Source organism: Schistocerca nitens, chromosome 2 (assembly GCF_023898315.1).
Source record: "Schistocerca nitens isolate TAMUIC-IGC-003100 chromosome 2, iqSchNite1.1, whole genome shotgun sequence".
Classification (NCBI taxonomy): Eukaryota; Metazoa; Arthropoda; class Insecta; order Orthoptera; family Acrididae; genus Schistocerca; species Schistocerca nitens.
This window is the reverse complement of record NC_064615.1, coordinates 304783043-304809408: the sequence shown is the minus strand read 5'-3', so window position 1 is coordinate 304809408 and position 26366 is coordinate 304783043. Positions and strand designations below refer to the sequence as shown.

The following is a 26366-nucleotide window of genomic DNA, read 5'->3' as shown; positions in this document are numbered from 1 at the left end:
TTTTATCGATTTAAGTGCTTCCATTGTGTGTTCGACAATCAAAGAATAGCGGGACTTCACGGCTGTTCATGCGCACGCTGGTGTAAAAATATTCATTAGGCTGCCGTGCAGTATACAACAAATTGGGAATCGGAAGCAATTCAAAAGAAAATTGAAAACATTCCTCATTAGACCCTCTTCCTACAAATTATTTTAAAATTTCTGTTACTTACGTGCCAAGTCGAAGTGGTCATTGCAGAGCCACACCACAAGTAGTGGTGTGTTGTAGAGATGTAGGTAATTGTTTTATTTATAAGAGTACCGTTGCAGTCAAGTAAATATTGTGCTAGTTGTAGCAGGTGAACAGTAGCTGTGTAACTTAATTTATTGACGAAGCATTAGATTTTTAAAAGTACCAGGTTCTCTTTCCAGTACACTAAGTTGGCGTTTGCATAAACTGTTTGAAATACTGTTGTGGCTGTTGATTGTTAAAACAATGTAAAATTTAATTTTAACACAACGAATGAATGAATGAATGAATGAGTACTATTTGTGAAATTTCACCGTATACACTTTGCGGAGTTCGGCGCGAATGAGCCACTTGTCTTCCATGGAGTTTGTCTCATTGTCCCTTCTCTCTCTTTCTCGTGTAGTAGCAAACGGAAATTGATTGCAGCGTGATACGTGCTGCAGATGTTTCGCAGTTACACTCACGAAATATCTCCTTGATGTAACGCCGAAATCCGTCGAGTGTGTGTCAGCTGGCAGTCGTAGGCGGCAGTTCCAGATTGTTCGCGTCGATCGTGTGACGTCTCCCAGTAACCTGCTTCCACTTTTGTATTTTATCGATTCAGGAGCGTAAATATTTTATCGACTCTTGCATCCAAGCGGCCATCGGTTACTTGACTGTTGCAGATGAAACTGGCTCCTCTGTCATAGTATGCGTTTGGCATTTGCAAGACTTTAGTTTTGTACGTGTGGCTCTGTGAGGAGATTTTCTGTCCATCTTTCTGTAGTTAACGGCGAGTGAAGCAAGGACTCCGGTAGATAGGAAATCTGATGCTTTTGACAGTTGAGGATACCACTGGGAGATGGACGACTGGAAGCTTCGTCGTCTGCGTGCCAGAGAGCCAAGAAGTGGCCAGACGAGGGGAGCATCATTCACCACTGGAACACACTTACGACAAACCCTTTACGCACTTAACGGTAAGTGAATGTGAGGCCAAACTCGTAGAAAAGTCTTCCGTCTGTACAGGAAACGGAAACGTGTCGGGAGGTGGCAAAGTGAGACGGCACAGCGGGTGTTTGCAGGGAGGATTAAATATCCACTTGTTACCTATCCTACAATGTCGTAATTGTTCCAAGGAGATAACTCCTGTCTCTCGCTGTGATGTGGGCGAGTCAGTTTGGATTAGTTACTACACGCTGTCTCAGAGAATCAATCTGGCCTTCCTCCCCCCTCCCCCACAAGACCCCTCCCCCCCCTCTCTCTCTCTCTCTCTCTCTCTCTCTCTCTCTCTCTCTCTCTCACACACACACACACACACACACACACACACACACACACACACACACACACACTGTGCTATTACATATCCAGAAAGATTAAAGGACATTCTCTCCTACGGTCTCCTTCTACAAGGATCTTTATAAATTCTTTACGAACTGCGAAACTGCGATTGAGTGCTGGCAATAAATTTGCTAAGGGAGTAAGTGCGCTGTCAGACAGCCTTCAGTACGTCCAGCTGTTTTAGAGCCTTCTAAAAGAGGTTCTAAAGTGGATATAACACATCTTTATTACACCCTCCTGTCTCACAAAAATTAAATTTTCTTCCTCGGCGAAGAACTGGCCCAGAATACGGCGCTATAACAAATTTTGATGTAGTCGAACAGTGTGTGTGTTGACAGTTCGCGTTATACAATGTTCCTTCAGATATGCGTGCATGTCTGAAGGTACAGATACTGCGTGACGATCCACATCTGCTTACCTAAATATTACGAAATTTGGTCCGCAAATTACGTATCTAAAGTATTTTCAGTCGTACTATTTATCGGAGACATGCGGAAATCTGTGCCGAACCGGTACTCCAGCCCAGATTACCCGCTGAAAGCGAGCGGTCGCCGTACACACTCCGGCTACCCGAGCACGCCTCCAGGACCAAATCGAACTTCCACGTGTCACCAATAAACAGTACAGCTGAAGTCAACTTAGATTCCTGATTTGCGAATCATATTTCGCAATATAATACGTTTCTGAATCAAAATACGGAAACAAAGAAAACTTTTGATATTTCAATGTCCAAAACTTCATATTAGACGTAATGCAAGAGCTGCAGAGACGACACGTTTTAACATGATCTGTAAGTTGTTACGTCAATTTCAGGTTCTTGTCAATAAAGACCCAACAATTTAGAATATTCTTTTTCATTTACTGATTTACCTTCGTGAATTTGACATCAGTTACTGGTTTTCCTCCTCGGTGGTACAGGAAAGCAGCACACTGATAGATGTTTTCATAGACCAAGAAAAAATTAATCAAATAAAAACTTTCCCTGGTCAGAATGGTCTGTCTGATCATGATGCACAGCTAGTTACAGTAGATAGTATAACTACATAGAGTAATGCAAAACAGTCCTCCAAAATAGTGCGTTCAGTTAACGATTTAACAATTCAAAATTTTTGGAAAGCTTGCAACAGTTTGACTGAGATGAGGTGTACAGGGAACATGATGCTAATTTAAAATTTAACCTATTTCATGATACCTTTGTGAGTATATTCGAAAACAGTGAAATATAACTGTAAGAAACCATGTAAAAAGCCATGGGTTACTAAAGGGATAAAAATATCTTGTAAACAGAAAAGGGAAATGTATCTTATAGCTAGGAGTAGTGCTGGCCCCGAAACAGTGAAACATTATAAAAACTACTGCACTGTATTAAGAAAAGCTATTAAAAAATCCAGAAGTATGTGCATTATGCCTGAGATAAGCACATCTGATAATAAAATTAAAACAATTTGGAATATTGTTAAAAGGGAAATAGGGCAACCGAGAGCATAGGAAGACTGTATTTCTATCAAACGCAATGAAAAGTTTGTTAACGGGCAGTCAGAAGTAGAAAACATTTTTAATAATCATTATTAAGTGTTATAGAGAGAAAATGCAAGGCCTTATGTGGAAGACGCAGTACCTATGCAATTTGATTAAACTGAAATTCACCCCACCTCTCCTACTGAGATTAGGAAAATAATAAATTCATTCAAAAGTAAAAGTCCACATGGAATTGATGGCATTCCCAACAGAGTACTGAAACCTTGTTACCAACAAATAACTAAGATTATCAGCCACTTATGTAGTAGCTCACTGAAACAGGGCATTTTTACACTGAAATACGCTATTGTTAAACCATTGCATAAAAAAGGGGATAGATCTGATGCTAACAACTACCGCCCAATCTCACTTCTGACAGCTTTATCCAAAATTCTTGAAAAAGTAATGCATTCAAGAATAGCATCACATATTTGTAAAAATGAAGTACTAACAAAATGTCAATTTGGTTTTCAGATAGGCTTTCCAGCTGAAAATGCTATATATGCTTTCACTGATCAAATATTAAATGCAATGAATAACCGAACATACCCATTGGGATATTTTGTAATCTCTCAAAGGCTTTTGATTGTGTGTCTCATGAAATTCTTCTATATACGATTAAGTATTGTGGTATGAGTGGGATAGTCCACAACTGGTGTAATTCATACTTAACTGGAACAGTGCAGATGGTTGAAATTAACAGTACAGATAGTCTGCAAAAACCAACAGAGTCCCCTAACTGGGGAGGTATCAAGAATGGTGTCCCACAGGAGTCATTCTTGGGTCCCTTATTGTTCTTAATATATATTAACGACTTGCCACTCTGTATTCATGAAGATGCAAAGCTAGTTATTTTTGCTGATGGTTCAAGTATAGTAATCACACCCAACAAGCAATAATCAACTGAGGAAATTGCAAATAATGTCTTTCAGAAAATTATTAAGTGGTTATCTGCAAATGTACTCACTGAATTTTGAGAAAACACAGTTTATACAATTCTGTACAGTAAATGACATAACACCATTCATAAATATAGACTATGAACAGAAGTCTGTTGCTAAGGCAGAATATTCAAAATTTCTGGGTGTGTGCGTTGATGAGAAATTAAATTGGAAGAAACACATCGATGATCTGCTGAAACGGTTAGGTTGAGCTACTTACACTATTAGGGTTATTGCAAATTTTGGTGATAAACATATCAGTAAATTAGCTTACTATGCTTATGTTCATTCATTGCTTTCATATGGCATCATATATTGGGGCAATTCGTCATTAAGAGAGAAAGTATTCATTGTGTACAAAAGCGTGTAATCAGAATAGTAACTGGAGCCCACCCAAAATCACCTTGCAGACATTTATTGAAGGAATTCGGGATATTCACAGTACCTTCGCAATGCATGTATTCACTTATGAAATTTGTCATTAATAACCCATCCCAATTCAAAAATAACAGCAAAGCGCATAACAACAACACTAGAAGAAAGGATGATCCTCACTATTCTGGATTAAATCTCACTTTGCCACAGAAAGGGGTGAATTATGCTGCCACAAAAATCTTTGGTCATTTCCCAAATAGTATTAAAAGTCTGTCAGGCAGCCAACCAGCATTTAAAAGGAAATTAAAAGAATTTCTGAATGAAAACTCCTACTCAATAGATGAATGCTTAGATATGAAGTGCTAACTGTAAAAAAAAAATTATTATTTTGTGTTAATAAAACTTATGTTAAAGTGACACGTTCCACATCATTACGAAATGTCGTATTCGTGGTCTATGGAACAAGGATTCATGTATGTATGTATCAATAGCTGTGTGGTCAGAGGTTGCGTAATACAGAATCGGAGGCATTCCGTTCCATTTAACGAAGACCAAAAAAAGTTTCATTTACGTTACTGCTTATAACACAGGCGGACTGACTCGGTACTTAAGTGACAGTCTACAAACCCAACAGTCCGTTTTTCGATCGGCAGTCAGTCCTAGGATTTTATCTATCACTCGTCAATTACTTCACCTCTAGCAACGATTTGTTCTTGAGAAAAAAATGACAAGTCGCATCGTGCTCCGGAGTCCACGCTAAACTATGCGGGCCCTGCTGCTACTTCCTGTGCTCGTCAGTCTGGAGGTCGCAGGAAGGAACGGCGTCGGCTACCTTTGCTAAGTCCGTGCCTGGAAAAACTCTGTGGTGTTCAGACCATCTTGTAGCACTTCTATGACTAACAAACATAGTTATTCAGCAATTCCCTTTTCATTGGGTCCGCAGCTCGCACTGGGTCGAAGACGATGTACTAAAAGTTTTTTGCTGCACTATTTATTTACTCGTAGTGACGCAAGTTACACGACGAGCTCGTTTTTTCGATTTGTATTATCAATTGTACCTGTGAAAATAGTATAACAGTGTAATATTTCTTTTTACGTCTATGTTAGTCTATATTCCACATACAGCACCGTATGGTTAGTCTTAGCTGGTATGTCGTGTTCTATATGCTAAGACGTGAACATAAAGTGCCATATGTATAACTAACATAGACGTAAGGAGTAAATTTATACCTATATCACTACTATTAAGCAAATAGTGCAGCAAAAAACTTGTACTTGAAATAAAAGATAATTATTTCAGCATCTTGAATATACGATGAAAGGCCACCTGTGAATAAAAAGAACAATAGGGAGCTTGTCAAAAGGCTCAGTAATTACATAAAAAGACACACTGAAGGTATCACGTGATACAGTACAAGCTTCATCCATCATTCTGTGTACCAGGATCCAACGCTCATGAATAAAGCAGCGCCAGGAAATTATAGCTTGGCAGTGGGCATACAGCTTTAGCTGATGCCGCTGGGAGTTGTGTGGTTGTCTTGCACAGCGGTGTGGCGATAGCAATGGGAAAAACCAACCGGCTAAAACCGACACCAATATTTTAGTTCTGAGTAGCAGGTATTTTTCGATATTTGTTTGGTCTCTGTTATAACAGGTATTTTTAGTTTTTACTAATAACCGGGTAAGAAACCAAATATCAATTAGCCATAGCAGCAGTGCTACAGTTTTTCGTTTTTAAATAAACCTTTTTTAAGGAACGAGTAACTTGTATTCGTAAAATTTGCATTGCTTTGAAATATTGCGTTATTGCGAAAAGTGGGAAAAGCGATCAGTTCCACTTCACTAACAATGCCGACAGAAACGGGCAACAAACACTTCGCATACGACTTGCTACTGCATTGCTGAGACAATATTTTACGTGTTACCGTGTGGCGCGGCGTATTAGACGGTAGGGCCTACCCGTGTACAAGCAGTTTACAAGACTCGCTCCATCTGGTCTATACGGTAGTTTCACACTCGTCCTCGAACATCGATTGTTTTAGAGACTGACACCATCCATATTCTGGAAATATTTGACAAAGTGATGTACCAGTGAAATACAGTGCTCCATTTGCTTTAAGAGATTAAAAGCGAGAGCTTCCACAACAAACTGATCTGCTGCATGTGTCTACATAATATGCCCATATCTGCTTGTAGCCCTTGGAAACGGACAAATTAACACGTAAAATAGAATTCTTGAATCGGAGTTTTCACTCTTTACCACTGACTGTTCTCAGTGTCCAAATAGTGGTACGATTTTAGATTACAACATGATTTTTGAGCAGAGTTTTAAAAAATTAGATGCAATAGGAGGATACTGGTGATTTTTTAGTACTCAACCAGTTATCACTTTCCGAGAAAAGCAGCGGAGCCCGAACCGCACAATAACCCTGAAAGAGTGGTTCGGTGTGGGGCGGCGGAGGGGGTGAAGTGGACCACTGCGGCTCCGGCGGGGACGGAGCCTCTCCGTCGTTTCTAGGCCCCCATATAATACAATACAATGTTTCAGTGAACTTTAACGAAAGCTTTTGTAAATGTACAAATATTGTGTATTTTGCCTTTGTTAACTTGTTTGGTAAGATAAGTCGTAGAATCAGTATTGTTCGGCGGGTTCATACATTCTCCGAGACACAAATTTCGTTAGATACGCGTTTACCCATCGTTCCATTCTTCTTTGACGTGTTACAGAGGTTCGGTGATACATCTGTCAGCACTTGTCTGGTGTCGTATTTGGCTTATTTCATTCTTCTTGAAGTGAGCGGGTATTTCGCCTTCTCGTGCATCCTGTATGTCAGGTACAACAGTTTTTTATCTTTGAACCTAAGTAATCAGGAGTCTAGAGAGAGAAAAAAAAAGGTAATAGAGACGTACAAAGTCCCTCCAAAACGGCCATCACCGAGCAGCAGAAAGTAACAAAAGGGAACAGAATGTACTGGTTGTAACATGCCTGTGAGAGATCGCCTAGGCCCGTTCTACTGATGCACCGAGACGCATTCGCCGGGGTATACTTGCGTGCGCGAGGTGAGGTGGTGTTGTGGTGGCGCCGGCACGGGTCCCCGTGAGCGCGACTTGCGTGCGGCGACCACGCGTGTCCCGCGTCCGTTCTGGCGTCTATCGAGCGGCGCGGCGTGGCCTTGCCTTGTCGTCGGAAATGGGACATTTCCGCGGTCCGCCTGCCACTGTTAATAATGCAGCCGCCCGTAAACCCGGAGGGTAAGGGGGGCGCTGGGTGGGACACGCCAAGCAGTAAAAAGACCCGACGTCTCCCGGCTCTGGAAATGTAATCCCGCCTTATTACGGTTTAACTAGGGACAGCTATGTCGCAGGTAAATCAACGACACTGTCACTAGTAGAATGTTTTCCTATTATAGCTGCACAATGCGTTACGGACCCTGTTCTTCCATCTTCATGTGCTAGTTACATTTAAAATGGACTTCTGTTTATACGCTTGACTTACGCTACTGCATCTGATGACACCGCGATTTCTTAAGTATGGGAAACACCTCGTTTCCATCGAAATATTTCAATGTCGTAGATAATGTTCTTTCTTTGTCTCAGTACGTGCTTTCCTTGTTAATCGCGTTATGCTACTGTGCTGTAGGTGACACACATTTCCTGTTACCTCTGGAACTGCCGAGTAGTAGCGCTCATTCTCGTACACTCCTACAAATCTGTGTCATTCCAGCTTTTCTCCTTTGTGTACGTTTCATATCTTCTCTCAGTGAAAGTTTGCTCCTCAAAATGGGCCAGTCAGCTGCACAGAATCTCCTGTTAAGTAAATTTGGGCTACGTTTAGACTACATACGTGCATATGACGGTGCAGTTCTAGTCGCTGTTGTAGGCTTCGGATCGGAGATGTGAGTACATAGACTTGGACAGATGACACCTGCCAAGGCCGTACCTAGAAAGCAGAGAGCCGTACTGGACCTGAAAGCAACTCCCAGCACAGGCTGCACCAGTAGTCTGCTGCTCAGTGCTGAGCCACCTGAAGCGAGGTGGCGGCCGCTCTGGACTCTAGTGTATTCTGGAGGGCACCACTCAAATCTCCGTTCGATCATTCACATTTGAGTTCTCCGTGGCTTCACTAAATCGATTATGCCAAATGCCGGGATAGTTCCTTTTTACAGGACACTCCTACCCTATCCTTCCCTAAACTGAAATTGTGCTCCCTCTGTAATGACTTCGTCATCGATTTACTGACTGAAAAATAAGATGACGTGGTGCTGCCTACTGTCTTCGAAGAGGGGGGGGGGGGGGGGGTGCGAAGTGCGAATGAAGTAGAGCGCGTCACACGGGTAACCAGAGTGATATGAATAATGGTGTGTCGGTTCTGCGAAAACTAGCAACTTCTCCCCTGCATTTTGTGCTGAATATGCCCGTCCGTTGCTGTCCGCATCTGTACCTTACGTCGCTTTATTCTCGAAATAACAGCGCTCACCGATCCAGCTCCTAACTATAGACAGCTGCTCTAGTACACCTATCTTTGGTTCTTCATCTACAGCATCGTACTGACGGGTGCCATTAGTGCACTAATGCCATTACGTCGTTAGATGTTATTGAAGAAGGAAATCTAATAAATAACGTCTGATGACTTTTCTTTTGTCAAATATTTGAGCGAAGCGAAAACAAGACTCCCTATAAATTACACAGTGGTCTTTTGCTCCAGTTTTCATAGCCAAACGAAGAGTCGTAAAAGGACGAATGGAGTATCAAGTTGTCAGCGTGAGATATAGTTTCTTTTTTTAATAAAAGAAAAGTGCTGGAAGATAATACGTGTAATTAAGAAAAACTTAACTAAGGAAGTTCGGTGGAAGGAGGAACAAGACTTTTGGTCAGGTGATTACAGGGTTATAAATACAAAATCAAATAGGGGTAATGCAGGAGTAGGTTTAAAATAGGAGTGCGTGTTAGCTACTACAAACAGCATAGTGAACGCATTATTGTGGCCAAGATAGACACAAAGCCCATGCCTACTACAGTAGTACAAGTTTATATGCCAACTAGCTCTGCAGATGATGAAGAGATTGATGAAATGTATGACGAGATAAAAGAAATTATTCAGGTAGTGAAGAGAGACGAAAATTTAATAGTCATGGGTGACTGGAATTCGTCAGTAGGAAAAGGGAGAGAAGGAAACATAGTAGGTGAATATGGATTGGGGGGAAGAACTGAAAGAGGAAGCCGCCTTGTAGAATTTTGCACGGAGCATAACTTAATCATAGCTAACACTTGGTTCAAGAATCATAAACGAAGGTTGTATACCTGGAAGAATCCTGGAGATACTAAAAGGTATCAGATAGATTATATAATGGTAAGACAGAGATTTAGGAACCAGGTTTTAAATTGTAAGACATTTCCAGGGGCAGATGTGGATTCTGACCACAATCTATTGGTTATGACCTGCAGATTGAAACTGAAGAAACTGCACAAAGGTGGGAATTTAAGGAGATGGGACCTGGATAAACTGAAAGAACCAGAGGTTGTACAGAGTTTCAGGGAGAGCATAAGGGAACAATTGACAGGAATGGGGGAAAGAAATACAGTAGAAGAAGAATGGGTAGCTTTGAGGGATGAAGTAGTGAAGGCAGCAGAGGATCAAGTAGGTAAAAAGACGAGGGTTAATAGAAATCCTTGGGTAACAGAAGAAATATTGAATTTAATTGATGAAAGAAGAAAATATAAAAATGCAGTAAATGAAGCAGGCAAAAAGGAATACAAACGTCTCAAAAATGAGATTGACAGGAAGTGCAAAATGGCTAAGCAGGGATGGCTAGAGGACAAATGTAAGGATGTAGAGGTTTATCTCACTAGGGGTAAGATAGATACTGCCTACAGGAAAATTAAATAGATCTTTGGAGAAAAGAGAACCACTTGCATGAATATCAAGAGCTCAGATGGAAACCCAGTTCTAAGCAAAGAAGGGAAGGCAGAAAGGTGGAAGGAGTATATAGAGGGTTTATACAAGGGCGATGTACTTGAGGACAATATTATGGAAATGGAATAGGATGTAGATGAAGATGAAATGGGAGATACGATACTGCGTGAAGAGTTTGACAGAGCACTGAAAGACCTGAGTCGAAACAAGGCCCCAGGAGCAGACAACATTCCATTAGAACTACTGATGGCCTTGGGAGAGCCAGTCATGACAAAACTCTACCATCTGGTGAGCAAGATGTATGAGACAGGCGAAATACCCACAGACTTCAAGAAGAATATAATAATTCCAATCCCAAAGAAAGCAGCTGCAAAATACTAACGCGAATTCTTTACAGACGAATGGAAAAACTGGTAGAAGCGGACCTCGGGGAAGATCAGTTTGGATTCCGTAGAAATGTTGGAACACGTGAGGCAATACTAACCTTACGACTTATCTTAGAAGAAAGATTAAGAAAAGGCAAACCTACGTTTCTAGCATTTGTAGACTTAGAGAAAGCTTTTGACAATGTTAACTGGAATACTCTCTTTCAAATTCTGAAGGTGGCAGGGGTAAAATACAGGGAGCGAAAGGCTATTTACAATTTGTACAGAAACCAGATGGCAGTTATAAGAGTCGAGGGGCATTTAAGGGAAGCAGTGGTTGGGAAAGGAGTGAGACAGGGTTGTAGCCTCTCCCCGATATTATTCAATCTGTATATTGAGCAAGCAGTAAAGGAAACAAAAGAAAAATTCGGAGTAGGTATTAAAATTCATGGAGAAGAAGTAAAAACTTTGAGGTTCGCCGATGACATTGTAATTCTGTCAGAGACAGCAAAGGACTTGGAAGAGCGGTTGAACGGAATGGACAGTGTCTTGAAAGGAGGATATAAGATGAACATCAACAAAAGCAAAACGAGGATAATGGAATGTAGTCAAATTAAATCGGGTGATGCTGAGGGGATTAGATTAGGAAATAAGACACTTAAAGTAGTAAAGGAGTTTTGCTATTTAGGGAGTAAAATAACTAATGATGGTCGAAGTAGAGAGGATATAAAATGTAGACTGGCAATGGCAAGGAAATCGTTTCTGAAGAAGAGAAATTTGTTAACATCTAGTATAGATTTAAGTGTGAGGAAGTCGTTTCTGAAAGTATTTGTATGGAGTGTAGCCATGTATGGAAGTGAAACATGGACGATAACCAGCTTGGACAAGAAGAGAATAGAAGCTTTCGAAATGTGGTGCTGCAGAAGAATGCTGAAGATAAGGTGAGTAGATCACGTAACTAATAAGGAGGTATTGAATAGGATTGGGGAGAAGAGAAGTTTGCGGCACAACTTGACTAGAAGAAGGGATCGGTTGGTAGGACATGTTTTGAGGCATCAAGGGATCACAAATTTAGCATTGGAGGGCAGCGTGGAGGGTAAAAATCGTAGAGGGAGACCAAGAGATGCATACGCTAAGCAGATTCAGAAGGATGTAGGTTGCAGTAGGTACTGGGAGATGAAGAAGCTTGCACAGGATAGAGTAGCATGGAGAGCTGCATCAAACCAGTCTCAGGACTGAAGACCACAACAACAACAACAACAACTAAGGAATTGAGGGAAGATTGAAATATTTCTCGAGAAGCTGCTGATAGCCATGTAAATGAAGCTTCGAAAAGTTCATCCATTCAAGGCTTAGCTATTTTGCGCATTAAAAGTTGCATTGGTGTTACATTTAACTGCCAAATGGCTTCCTTCGAATCAAGTACTAAATTCAGGACTTTTGAGCACAGAAGACTCTAGGGAAGCAAATGAGATGTCATGAAAGCCACGCTTAATGGACAAATCGTGAAAATAAGTGAAAAAATTCTTAAAAAACCCGTCATGTTTTGTGAAATGATTTATCTAAAAGTAAGAAACAAAATAGGATAGATACAGATTTGACTAGCGTCTGAGTGACGCTGGAAATAATATACAGGAAATGAGGCGCCGATTGAGAATTTAGAGTTCAATGTTTAACTTAGAATTTCAAAGACTACTACGAGATATTTATCTGATGGATTTTATAGACTTCGGTTGTGTGACTTTGACATATTTCTATCATTTGTGCCCGAACGAGTAAAAAAGTTTCAGACTCGAAAGTTTTTGAGTAGGGAATCCGTCAAATATTAGGAAAAAGAACGCACATTCTCAATCGGCACATCATTTGGCGTACATGATTTCGAGCATCATCCAAAGGAGCGTCAAATGTTTCTCTGGTCTGTTTTATTTCGTACTTTCGGATAAATAATTTCACAAAACATTTGACGGCTTGTTTCAAGCCAAAGGAAAAATTCAGATTGTCGCAATATAGCGAACGTGTAATATGCCGCTTCGTATTGTGTTGTTTTTGCAGTCGTTATAAATATGTGTTGAGTAAATTTTAATTTTTCTCATTTTCAGTGTAAGTGGTTCCCCTTTTCTATTGTCCATTAACCAGTCACATGTGCCAAGATGGCACGTTTTTTCTGCTAATTCTCGTTCTACTTTGTGCTTTGTCACGTTTATATTATAGATTTGTTAGGAGCATAAGGAAAGAGCATGCATGCGTGCTGCCATGCATGTTTTTTGCTATCCATTTTAATATATTCCTAAGGGGCAGCTGTCTGTGTTGTCATTATCGGGAAATCTTTTAACACGTGTGTCCACGGGCCGTTGTCCCAAAAACACTGGTTAGGAGGAAAGACTTTATTCGCCCCAGTAAATTCATACATTCACATTCTGCAATGGTGCTCATAAATTTGTTTTGGAGCGGCCTCTAACCGAGATCACCACCATCATCATCGAACGATAATTGGAGAGTGTAATTGTATAGCGAACTCAAAATGTAGCTAGTTGTTTCTTCAACGATGATACTGAGCCTTCCCGCGCATTTGCCGTACGTCCGGATGCGTTCAAGAAGAATCCTTGTCGCAGGTAAAATGCTCTCGTGCCATCGTCACGTATGGATGAACAAGTTGTATCGATCGGCAGCGAAATATGTGCGTCGCTGCACATCTCGACCAGTCATTGACTTTAATCCGTATATACGTAGACATGCACCAAGCTCATACATTTTGTCTTCAGGACAGCTTCTTCTTCTTCTTCCATTTCTTCCAGAATTAAAAGTAGTGGACATCGCCCGGTCCGCACAAAAGTTTTGGCTGAGAAGTGCCCAGGATGTCAATAGCCCCGCTCACCTTTACGGAATGGAAAACATATGATGCAATGTGCAGAATGCTTCCGAAAATTTGCGAGTCTTCTCATTACTAGTACCTTTCTGACAGTATCCGTGTGCCGTACCGCGTTATCGAAGCTGAATCCACAACTTTAACACCCTTGGTATGTCGCAGCGGACAGACTGCAACGAAGTGGAATTTTCGTTTCGTCTAGACCCTCATGTACGGTTTAGTTTGTTCGTTTACCAGCCGTTGCATAAAGTGTCTTCCTTGCTCTTAAGCGCAAATTTAATATTTATTCGTCATTTAAATCTAAAGCAGAGTGCTATAGTCGAATGGAATTCGATTGATACCTTTTCTGCATATGGCGACAGCAAGAAGGCTGTAACTTGACAAAGCCTTGCAGGTTACAGAGGCCACAGAACTAGTGAAGACAGCAAGTTCACTGCGAAATCATAATTATGTGTTAATACCTTCAGCTGCTGACGGGCGTTGATATATATACCAACGGGGACAGGTGAAAATGTGTGCCCCGACTGGGACTCGAACCCGGAATCTCCTGCTCACTTAGCAGACGCTCTGTCCATCTGAGCCATCGAAGGCACAGAGGATAGTGCGACTGCAGGGACTATCTCGCGCACGCCTCCCGCGAGACCCACATTCTCACCTTACATGTCCACACTCTACCATTCGTAGTGTCCCTACCCAACACACTCATTACTCGTGGAAGACATTCTTACCAAGTCCCGTAAGAGTTGGGGTAATACGTGTGCATCCGCACAGAAGAAGAAGAAGAAGAAGAAGAAGAAGAAGAAGAAGAAGAAGAAGAACAAGGTCAAGTCCGAAATAACAGACACCATATCCATATCAATATATAGCAAATTCACTAAGTTCGTACTCGTACCTGTGTTACCACTGGTTGTTTTCGGCTTTCCATTAACATAAACTGTGGTATGTGAGACGTTTGTCGTTTGTGTCAACCGAGAGCTGAGGAAGCGACTTTGGGAGGCGTCTGCGGTATAAGTGTGTAGCTAGCCCACTGTATTGACAAAATCCGTTTTAGCCGCAGTGCGGAGCCAGCGGGAGTCGCAGCAGCCAGCTTGTCTGACGCCGACGCTGGACCACCCGCAGTTGGCGGCGGGTGAGGCTCGAGTCTGGCCATCACCGGCCGAGGCCGCTGCGAGGCGCAGGCTCGTACTAGCACTTCACACCTGCCCGGATAGCGAGGATAACAGAATTCAGAGCTCGTGCGGAAAGATTTAAGTGTTCATGTTTCGTACGTGCTATTCGAGACGGGAACGGGCGAAGAAATACACTGAAACGCCAAAGAAACTGATATGCGCATGCGTGTACAAATACAGAGATAAGTAAACAGGCAGAATACGGCGCTGCGGTCGGCAACGCCTGTATAAGACAAGTGTCTGGCGCAGTTGTTAAGATCGGTTACTGCTGCTACAATGGCAGGTTATCAAAGCCTAAGTGAAGTTTTAACGTGGTGTTATAGTCGACACACATGCGATGGGACACAGCAACTTCGGCGTGGCGATGAAGTGGGGATTTTCCCTTACGACCATTTCACGAGAGTACCGTGAATATCAGGAATCCCGTAAAGCATCAAATATCCGACATCGCTGCGGCTGAAAAAGATCCTTCAAGAACGGGACGAACGACGACTGAAGAGACTCGTTCAACGTGACAGAAATACAACAGTTCCGCAAATTGCTGCAGATTTCAGTGCCGGGCCCTCAACAAGTGTCAGCGTGCAAACCATTCAACGAAACACCATCGATATGGGCTTTCGGAGCCGAAGGCCCACTCTTGTACCCTTGATGACTGCACGACACAAAGATATACGCATAGCCTGGGCCCGTCAACACCGACAGTGGACTGTTGATGACTGCAGACATGTTAAAAGTCGGACTAGTCTCGTTTCAAATTGTGTGGAGCGGATGGACGTGTACGGGTATGGAGACAACCTCATGAATCCGTGAACCCAGCATGTCAACAGGGGACTGTTCAAGCTGGTTGAGGATCTGTAATGGTGTGGGGCTTGTGCAGTTGGAGTGATCCGGGATCCCTGATACGTCTAGATACGACTCTTGACAGGTGATACGTACGTAAGTATCCTGTCTGATCACCTGCATCCGTTTATGTCGCTTGTGCATTCCGACGGACTTGGGCAATTCCAGCAGGACAATGCGACACCCCACACGTCCATAATCGCTACAGAATGGCTCCAGGAACACACTTCAGAGTTTAAACACTTCGCTGGTCACCAAGCTCCCCAGACGTGAACATTATTGAGCATATCTGGGATGCCTTGAAATGTGCTGTTCCGAAGAGATGTCCACTCCCTTGTACTCATGAATTTATGGATAGCCCTGCAGTATTCATGCTGTCAATTCTCTCCAGCACTATTTCAGACATTAGTCGAGTCCTCGCCACGTGGTGTTGCGGCACTTCTGCGTGCTCTCGGTGGCCCTACACGATATTAGGCAGGTGTACCAGTTCCTTTTCTCTTCAGTGTAGTATGAAAGTGCTCTCGAACCCTCTGCCGAGTACTCAGTTCTGAACAGCAAGGTAGTGATGTAGGTGTAGGTGTAGGCGTGGAAGTGAAAAACGTGAAAGAAGCAATGTTTACATTTAAAAGTATAAGCATAAAGCAATAATCAGGTTGAAGGATTTGTTTCAAAATCCCAAAGTAATTTGTTGTTTTCCGTATACCAGCCAGCCGAATTAAAAGTTGCTCTGTAGTAACAAAAGAAATTTAGAACCAACGAAGAACGTAACTTCTAACCTCTGAAATTTTTTACTGTAACACGTTTTAAGTGAACTCGGGAACTAGGAGACTGCGCTTAGTGACACAGGGTGAACACGAACTCCTGCAACTAAATTTCGGAGGTTGCTCAGCGATATTTTCGGAATACTTTCCTGCAGCGGACACGTGGTTTCAAGTCGCTCATCGCAAGATAATTGCATTTCGTTTCTTTTCGTCAGTATCTTTATAGTTCACTGAATAAATTTGGAGAACAGCGTAAATGCAGACTGTGTGAGCATTGTGCCTTTTGTTTGGAAATAAACTTGTTCCATTCAGTCACGGTACTTGCTGTTGACAACGCTAAGGCCCACTTTCCTCTTCGTCCTCAAGTTTGCAGTCAGTAGTGCTCGGTTCCGTCTCCAAAATACGCAAAAAATATTTTTGAACGACCGATGAATTTTGTTTCTCTAGTTTGGGTTTACCTTGTATAAACTACATCTACCACCGCCCACCCCGCGTCCCAACATACAGCCAAAAATTCGGCGCTGAGAAAGAATACTGTGTATAATGATTGAGTTGGGGAATCTTGAGAGTGGTTTTGCTGCTCATGTCGTAGCCTTTCTACTGTACCCACTTGCTCGATGGTATATTTTAAATGTAGCTCTTCTAATTGAGTTACCGAGTTTCCATTGTCAGATGCAGCCTAATAACCGGTACAGTTGAAGCTGCTAGAACACGCAAGCACAATTAGTTTGTGTGTTCAGACTTCACTACCGAGTTGTTCGCCGACATTTATTCAACAAAGCCTTTTCAGCTGTCTGTGACCGAAAGAGGTTTAGTGGATTTGATGCTAGCTGTTCGATATCGTACGAATTTTGTTCTGTTGTAGCCGGTTCGTTCCCGAAGACTGTTGGTAATGTTCTGGAAGAAGGCAGTACATCTGTAAAGAAAATTACTCACAGTACGCTAGTGCGGCCAATTCAGTAATAGTCTACTGCGCCAATGGTTAGAGTCCTCATGGAGTGGAACGATTCCCACACTAACGAAAGGCTAATTGGGATTCTCAGGGAACATAATCCGCGGAAGAAAGGTAACGATGTCGCAGAACGCTGTTTGGTAAAGAACCAGTATTCCGAAAAGAGAGAACGGTTATCATGCTTTGCGGACTAAATAAAAAACTGTATTTTCTAGGTAATTCTGAGTAAACTCTATGCAAATAATGTGAAAATAAATATACACTAACTTCACGTTAACACTTGCTTTCGACTTTAGGAAAGCAAGTTATCAACTTGACATGATCCAAAAATAACAGACACTGACTTTTCTAAATAAATTTACACTGAAATACTAAATGGACTAAGTCCACCAAGCAAGTTTTTAAAAAATATTTCTACCTCTAGAAATCCTTTCTGTTCAGTCTTGGTTCAGTTCACCGTGAAAGTGTTTGTGCACCTCAACTAGGTATTCAATCATACTTTTCAGGTCTCTCTTTTTCTATGAAGACAATCCTTTCGCGCCACCAACCTCACTGGATGTGATCGTTTTGAAATTTTCACTTCGGCACCCTTTTTTCAACACTCTATTTTTCCCATCCCTCTATTTCTCCATTTTTTATCTGAATTACATCAGCTGTTGTGGGTTTAATCCATGAGGCAGGACTTACATTAACCATAGTTCTGTTAATGATCATATCATCAATTTGCTGAAAGTCGACAAAATAACTTCCTCTTATCTGAATAACTTTAAAAGATTCAATATTGCGAGTTCTTGCTATTTTTTCAATTATTGATCTCTCGTAGAGTTACCAGTTCGCCCTTTATTTCACTTTGCTAAATCATTCATATTATTTTCACTATCAGTTGTACTGCCAATGAAGACACGCAAGAGACAGGCTACAAAACGGCAGGAGCAAGTGGAAATACATAATCTCAATGTTCAGTATAGCCAACACATGTAACACGTTCTGCATTACACCATTTAGTATGAACAATTCATAGGAGTTACCCCTCATATCTATTGACTTTCGTAGCACCCATATCAGCCATTATTGGAGGTAGCTCTTCAAGTATGCAAAAGCTCTGTTCACATTACACCTAAAGAAGTAGAAAACAATTTATGCAGAACTGGCGCTTAGTCCATTTGGCATCATAACCCTTCAATTCTGTTGCCTCCGTGTTTAGATTACTACGACACACGAAAATTTTTGCCGAAATGGGACCCGAACCTGAGTTTCCTGCTCATCGCGGTTGGTCGCCTGAACAACTTCGGGTATCCGAGCACGCCTCCAGGTCCGATACAAACATCCATAACGTGTCATTGCGTGTAAGCCCCATGGCGGTCGCACACGGTTTGTGTGGTTCTACATAGGGAGAGACAATGTTTTCCTCGTCAGTTTGCCTTGCTTTGGCATGAAATTTTCATCTGTCTGTAGTAATCCATCCAGCTGATGTAATATTATATTTGCAATTTGCGAATATATTTCATAGGGCATTTGCATTCAACTATACAGACACTGCACTAACTATATAAATATCTCGGATAGCTGTCGTGAAAATAAGACGAAACAGATTAGGACTTGTACAGAGTCAGACGTTTTTGCCTCCCTCCATAAGCGAATGTAATAAAACAAAGTACTTGATGTTGACACGAAAAACCCTCTGCCATTCGTTGCTCAGCAGCTTGTACAGTCATGTACATGATTTGGTCGCTTTGCAGCTGCGCCAGTGGGCGTTGAAACTTTGTACTCATAATTCGGAGGTCCTGGGTTCTAGTAACAGATCCGTTAACGTACTGCAGGTTTTGTAGGCCCTGCACAGCTCTGTTCATTGCAAGCACGAGCGTAGGGAGCGGTAAGTACCAGATCTGAGCGCATAGTGACAGGACGTTAAAGTAAGGTAATGCATTTAGGAGTTCATACCCAGCGTAGTTTTGCGCTAGTGAGTTACGTCGCAGAGGATTGAATGGGTTTGCAGTGCTGTATGAGCTACCGAGTTCAGTTGGCAGTTAGCGGGTATTTTGTGCTGCCCACGAGACCGCGTGGAGGTCAGGTTAATCGTCTTGTCAGCAAACTTTAAACGAGCGCTAACAAGCTGTTAAAGTCTTTCGGCTCGCGCGGCCTGTTACGCCCATTAGCAAAGTGGCGTAGGTTTTTACACACATAGAAAAGGAGTTCTTTCCTTTTCAGCAATGGGAACGATTCGGAATTAAGTAGTTGAGACGGCCACATTTAATGTAAAAGGACCTCTCTTCGGACGAGCCGCCACGGAATGAAAGAAATAAAAATATTTTGACGACTGATACCTGTTGTAGGATATGAGGAATCAAACCACGAGCTGATATCTTATAGGCTAATAGCGCGGTGAAGACTGGTCAACTTTAATGGTTCGTCTTTTTGTACCGAACGACGTGAGGGATCTTTGTTATGCATTTTATTACGCCAGTTGCAGCATTGTGCCAGTCCAACGACAGGATCAAAAGTGGTTCAAATGGCTCTGAGCACTATGGGACTTAACATCTATGGTCATCAGTCCCCTAGAACTTAGAACTACTTAAACCTAACTAACCTAAGGACATCACACAACACCCAGCCATCACGAGGCAGAGAAAATCCCTGACCCCGCCGGGAATCGAACCCGGGAACCCGGGCGTGGGAAGCGAGAACGCTACCGCACGACCACGAGATGCGGGCAACAGGATCAAGAGAGTCTTGCATTATGAGGTAGCCTTAACGAGGATCTCAAAACTTCAACATGTGCATCCATATCGAGCGAATCACTGTGAACTGCATGTTAAGGGCGTAATTCGTATTGTACTAAGTAATGAGATTTCTTCTCCTTCCTCTCGTGCATGGAGGATGGAAGGAATTAGTGCTTGTACGACACTGTCTAATTTTATCTGAGCCACATCTACGGGTCACGTAAGTAGTGGGCTGATGATCATTCGTAATTTCTGCCACCGACCGAGACAGCGCAGTGCTTAGCACACTGGACTCGAGGACGACAGCCGGCCGAAGTGGCCGTGCGGTTAAAGGCGCTGCAGTCTGGAACCGCAAGACCGCTACGGTCGCAGGTTCGAATCCTGCCTCGGGCATGGATGTGTGTGATGTCCTTAGGTTAGTTAGGTTTAATTAGTTCTAAGTTCTAGGGGACTAATGACCTCAGCAGTTGAGTCCCATAGTGCTCAGAGCCATTTGAACCATTTTCGAGGACGACAGTTCAAACCCGCGCCCGGCCATCCCAATTTAGGTTTTCCGTGATTTCCCTAAATCGCTTCAGGCAAATGCCGGGATGGTTCCTTTGAAAGGCCACTGCCGACTTCCTCCCTCATCCTTTCCTAATCCGATGGGACCGATGACCCCACTGTTTTGTCCCCTTCCGCAAATCAACCATCCAGTCAACCAATTCCTGCCCTGAAAGAAGGTTCGCGGACTTGTCTGAATAGGTGCTTCTGAAGTACTCGACGTCTTTCTTTGCGAGTCTGCCAATCAAGACGTTGCAACATTTCTGTTACACGCTTGCCAGCCAGTATTGCGTGTGACAATTCACGCCGACCTCCTCCTGTATACGCACCATGTCTGCTGTTAGTCGCCGGCCGCGGTGGTCTCGCGGTTCTAGGCGCGCAGTCCGGAACCGTGCGACTGCTGCGGTCGCAGGTTCGAATCCTGCCTCGGGCATGGATGTGTGTGATGTCCTTAGGTTAGTTAGGTTTAAGTAGGTCTAAGTTCTAGGGGACTGATGACCACAGCAGTTGAGTCCCATAGTGCTCAGAGCCATTTTTTTGCTGTTAGTCTGGCTTACTGTGTGTATCCCACACTCTTCAGCAGTACTCAGGTATGGACTGGTACAAGTATTTTTTACGCAATATCTTTCGAAGACAAGGAACGGTGTCCCAGTATCTAGCAGTAAATCGGTAGTCTGCCATCTGCTTTACCTACAACCAGCTAATCTGATCGTTCCGCTTCCTGTCTCCGCATATAGCAATTCCCAAATATTTGACGTGACTGACTCTAATTGTCATTAATTAATACTGTAGTGAAGGCATACCATGCTTTTAAGTTTCGTGAAGGGCACAATTTGCGTTTATCTACTTTAAGAGTAAGTTACCAATTCCTGCAGTAGCCTCATAACTAGTCGAAATACTGTATATTACTGCAATTTTTACTGCATATTTTTTCATAGATACGTGCATCATCCTCAGATAGCCTAAATTGCAACAAAAACTATCTACTAAGTCAATTAACTAACAGCAGTGATTCTATTACACTCCCATGGTGCCCATCTTTAAAATACAATAGTCAGACCTGGTTAGATATCCAATATGAACAGATTCTCTTTATAAAGCTTTGACGTGGCGCATTACATTACTTTAATATTTGTTCCGTAGATCATGACTACAACATTTTGTAATGATGTGGAATGTGTCCGTTTAGCCTACGTTTTCGTTACACTTTTTTCAAGTGTCAGCTGTAAGATGAATAGAAACAAAGATACAGGGTAAGTAATCTGCCCCTACCCATGGGTTTTATGCTAACTGCAACACTTCCAAAAACCACGCCAGAAATTTTAAATTTTCATATTCTTATGCTAACTACGCGCAAACTATTAGTCCTACAGAAAAAATGAACACGGCAATTTTATAGGAAATTTAATGTCGTTAAAATTTTTGTATGTGGGTGCTTTTTCATTGGAGGCCGTGGTTTTCGAGTTACGCAAGAAAAAGGTGTTTGAAGGTAATTTTTGTTTTGAATGTGGTGTCGGTTGCATAAACCCCTCCGTAGGGGCAGCTGAATCACCCGTAACTGGCAATACATACAGTTCTTTTGTATCACTTAGAGGAAAAAAATAAAAAATAGATCAAATACAGCAATTTCTTCTGAAGAGTGATTGGTACATTATCTTCCGCTACAAGAACCAGTATGATGCTACTATCAAGCTACTGATGTTTAACTTAACATCCAAATGTCAGTGAAATCTTCTTAGAGTGTGTCGAATAATTAAGTTGTTTTGATGTGTTCTTGTTGAAAATCTAAACTTCAGTGTCAGAAACATGTAAACATTTATACATGACAGTGTGTAAGACAAATAGCAGTTGTAGTCTACAGCATGATTCCATCTTGGTTAGAACTCTGTACAAATTCAGTGTACCACAGTTCACTGTCAGAGTGTTTGCAGCAGTATTTATTCTCATATGCACTCAAAAAAATTGTGATTTACCAGATAACAGTGGTGGCAGTTCTTACATGCAGCCCTTTCCTTGTCACTGAAAATTGTTTCATGATAGTATGACCAAGTTCACTTTCAAAAATTAATCGTTTGTTACAACAATATAGGAAAGATAGATCACTACTTACTGTAAAAAAAGATATGTTAGGTTACAGATAGGCACAATTAAAAGGTGTTACATAAAACTTTCTTTTAAATGTGCCTGTCTGTAGCTCAACACGTCTTCTTTATGGTAAGTAGCAATCTAACTTTTCCAACATTGTTGATATTCCTACCTGGAGTTTCCATTGTTCAATCTTTTGTGACATTTGATACATATCCTATGCAACATTAGAAATTCTGTGGCATTGATACAGAAGTCTAATTTAATTTTTCTCTCTTTTTCAGAACTCATTTGGTCGACCAGATGAGGTGGTTGCTGCTGAAACATTGGAAAACCACATTCGCTGCAACAACAGTTTCGTGCACGCTGTGTTCCAAGCTCAGTTTAGGTCATCACTAACATGCCCACGTTGTAAACGGCAGAGCAACACGTTCGACCCCTTCCTCTGTGTGTCTGTGCCTGTACCGCAAAACCAGACGAGGCCCGTGTATGTCACGGTGCTGTACACTTCGCAGCAGCCGAGACAGGTCAGCAGCTATTCCTTGCTTACAGTGTTAAGTTAAAACTAACAAATCAGAGTTTTTCTTTATGTTTGACCTATTGTTATAAAGGTACTAGTTCCTACACTCTGTCACTCATATTATCATCATCAGCAGCATCATCATCGTCGTCGTATAATTCCAGTTTGTCAGTTGCTATTAATGAGACTCTTCCACTTGCTTTGGTCTGTCATCCTTCCTTTGGCAGTGAGGTCACTCTTGATCGTGTCGATCCATCAGGTTCTGGGTCTTCCTAAAAGATGTTTTCCTTCCACACCTCTTTACAAATTTCTGTTCTTGTAGGCTGCAGCCTTGTTACATGTCTATACTACCATAGTCAAGAAGCGCTGATTCGGTCCAAAAGGGGTGTCTAAATTCTGTCTTCCTTCGTTCCTTCCTCCCTCCCCTCATCTTCTCATTCCTTAACCTATCCACATTGGCCTTCTGGATGATGCATCTAAGGAATTTCATTTCTGGTGCCTCAGTGCCTGTCTTTATGATGAAGCATGCTTGGATATTGTAGATCAGTGTTCTTTCTCTCCACCACCTCTGTCCCCCCCTCTTCCTCCTTCTCTTCCTCTACCCCCCCCCCCTCCTCTATTCTATGCCCATAGCTTCTGAGTAGTTGCAGTATACTTTGAAGAATATTTCTCCGTAATGGAGGAAATAAGGGGAAATGGAACTACCAAAGGGAAACTACATGCTTTACATCTCTTTAAAAGATAGGCTAATTTTTTTGTGTATTGGGAAAAACCGTTCCCTTTTTCACACTGGGCTATTGCTTTGTAATCTTCTGAATTGTGAAAGGAGATAATAAATTAAATATATCATTGGGATTACTTTTTGTGTTTCACCTCACCTGAATTGATGCTTAGTCTTGGATATTTTTTTTTCTTTTTTTGCTTTGTTGTGTTAGTCAATGTGGTAGCTGTTTGATTTTGCCTTTTTATGTTGCTATAAATCAGTGGACAAAATTCTGATTTTAATTATCACATAAATATCAATTTTAAATGTCCATTTAATAATTATTTCACAACCTTATTTTTACTCTAATCTTGAGATAGCTCAGTAAAACATGTTATCCTTATATTGTAGATTTTCTGCCAAGTGATTTTATAAAATTAGTAATACAAATTTCTCAAAATGAGAGGTTAAAATTGAACGATAAAAGTACTACAAAACTAGAAAATTCTCACCAGGAAAGCCTGAAGAATTACAAAGAACATTCTACTCTAACCAACTATTTTGAAGGACACCCATAATAGCATTTTGACAACATGTGAAAATAAGTGCAATCAGCATGGGAAATTAATTTCTTCACTATTAATTTTCCATGTTGCTTGCATTTATTTTCACCTGTTGTCAAAACGATAGTGTGGGTGTACTTCAGAATGCTTGGTGAGTGTAGAATTTTCAGGTCTTTTTTTTCACTTTCCTTTAATCATTTAATTATTAGTCTCCATTTTGTTTAAAATTGCAGTTGAGAAATTTGCAGCACTTATTTTATGAAGTCGCTACAAAAATTTAAATTTTTGCTTGGTAAGTATGCTAAGGCATAAGAGTCCTACAATTGTTGCTGTGCATTTCTTTCATATTATTTACTCATGCATTAATTTGTGAATGCTGTTTGTTACACAAATGACATGATCTGAGAGGATGTGATTAATATCCGAAGTACCTTAGCAGAGAGAATCAAGTCAAAAAAATTCCCTTGTGACTTAACAGTATGTCATTGGATCGTAAATGGATCAACAGTGGCACATAAAAGAATAAATAACCCTCTTGTGTTCTGTATCTTACCAAATAAACAGGTCATCATAAATATTGTGGGGTGATATAAGAAATTACGAAGCACAGCTGCCTTAACAATTTTATTCAGCCCTTTTATCTTCAGTTTTTACTAAAATTTTTCAGATATTGTATGAATGTTTTTGAAAGTGGAAGAAAGTGTAGTATTAGAGGAAACATTTTAATTTCAGGTGAAATTAGGTGTCTCTCTCCCGGCTCACGCAGAAGTACGAGAATTGCGTGAGCTGTTGGCATCCGATACATGCATCTCTGAGAATCACATGCTGCTCACAGAAATAGACGATTTTGGCTTCCATCGCACATTTTCAGGTTGGTTTTAGAAGAAACATTGGTTATGTGGTCAGTTTACGTGGAAGTACCATTAAATGCTGTGATTGCTATGTCGATAGAATAGACAAAGTTAATATGAGTGCAGAAAATTACTCATAATGTTCCTGAATTTTATTTCCGTGTAACAGCCAGTTTAAATTGCCAGTTAAAAATGTACAGGTAATACCCAGAACCCTAATGATGTAGTTTTCAAATTAAAACTTCACCCTGGCACCTGATAAGTTACTGCCAGGTACATTGTTCAGCTGTTTGAATTTACAACATTTTGTCTTGGATTTTACATCACAGGAGTCAGTATTGGCTCTGCTCTTGTTCGTGCTACATATAAATGATCTGGCTTCTTGTATCCAAGGAGCAGAAATAGTCATATTTGCTGACAATGTAGTTATTCTCTCCAAATGGGCTGTCACTGAGTTTACATAAAAGTTGTTGGTACAACTAGGTGTTAGCCATTCGAACAACTATAATTTCGCATTCAAGATATTCAGCCAGTTGTACAAAATAGAACTCCAGTACAGCAGGAATGAATAAGATTTATTCACCAATAAACAGAGAAGAAGGTACTTCATAATACGTCACTGTAGTTGGCACTACAATATAGTTGACAAGAACTGACTGTTGTTGCCAAGAAAATTATTGTAGTATGGTACATTCATGGGATGTTGCACTGCACACAAAGAACAAATCAAAACCAAGCACCTCTGATGGCTGGAATGCAAACTCTTCGACAGCTGATGTAAACACAAGCAATTAACGGTAACTAATGATCTTGCTCACTATAAACTCAGTAGATGCAGTTACGTACTGTACAAAGTCTGAACACACCATTAGAAATAATGCAGGAGGGTAATTCAATAAATGAAAGAGTATATAATAAATGCTTTAGTATTTATACTGGTAAGAATGTGAACTGGAAATCACATGTTACAGATATTAAATCATCTTAGATCTGCAACTTTTGTCAGGTGTTGGAGATGAAACTGTGAAAAAGTTGATTACTTTTCTCACTTCCATTCACTAATGGCATCTTATTCTGGGGCAACTCTTTATTTATTTATTTATTTACTTGTTTGTTCATTAAACTGTCAGT

General features: G+C 41.3%; 1 protein-coding gene across 2 annotated transcripts in view; it reads left to right on the top strand.

The window, feature by feature from the left end:
• Positions 1-26366, top strand: part of LOC126236068 (ubiquitin carboxyl-terminal hydrolase 31) — a 339074-nt gene that overhangs the window by 249954 nt on the left and 62754 nt on the right. For both annotated transcript variants that reach the window (XM_049945121.1, XM_049945122.1), the window contains exons 2-3: positions 22883-23125; positions 25117-25255. In XM_049945121.1, coding sequence (XP_049801078.1) covers positions 22883-23125; positions 25117-25255 — 382 coding nt within the window. The remainder of the gene's footprint in view (positions 1-22882; positions 23126-25116; positions 25256-26366) is intronic.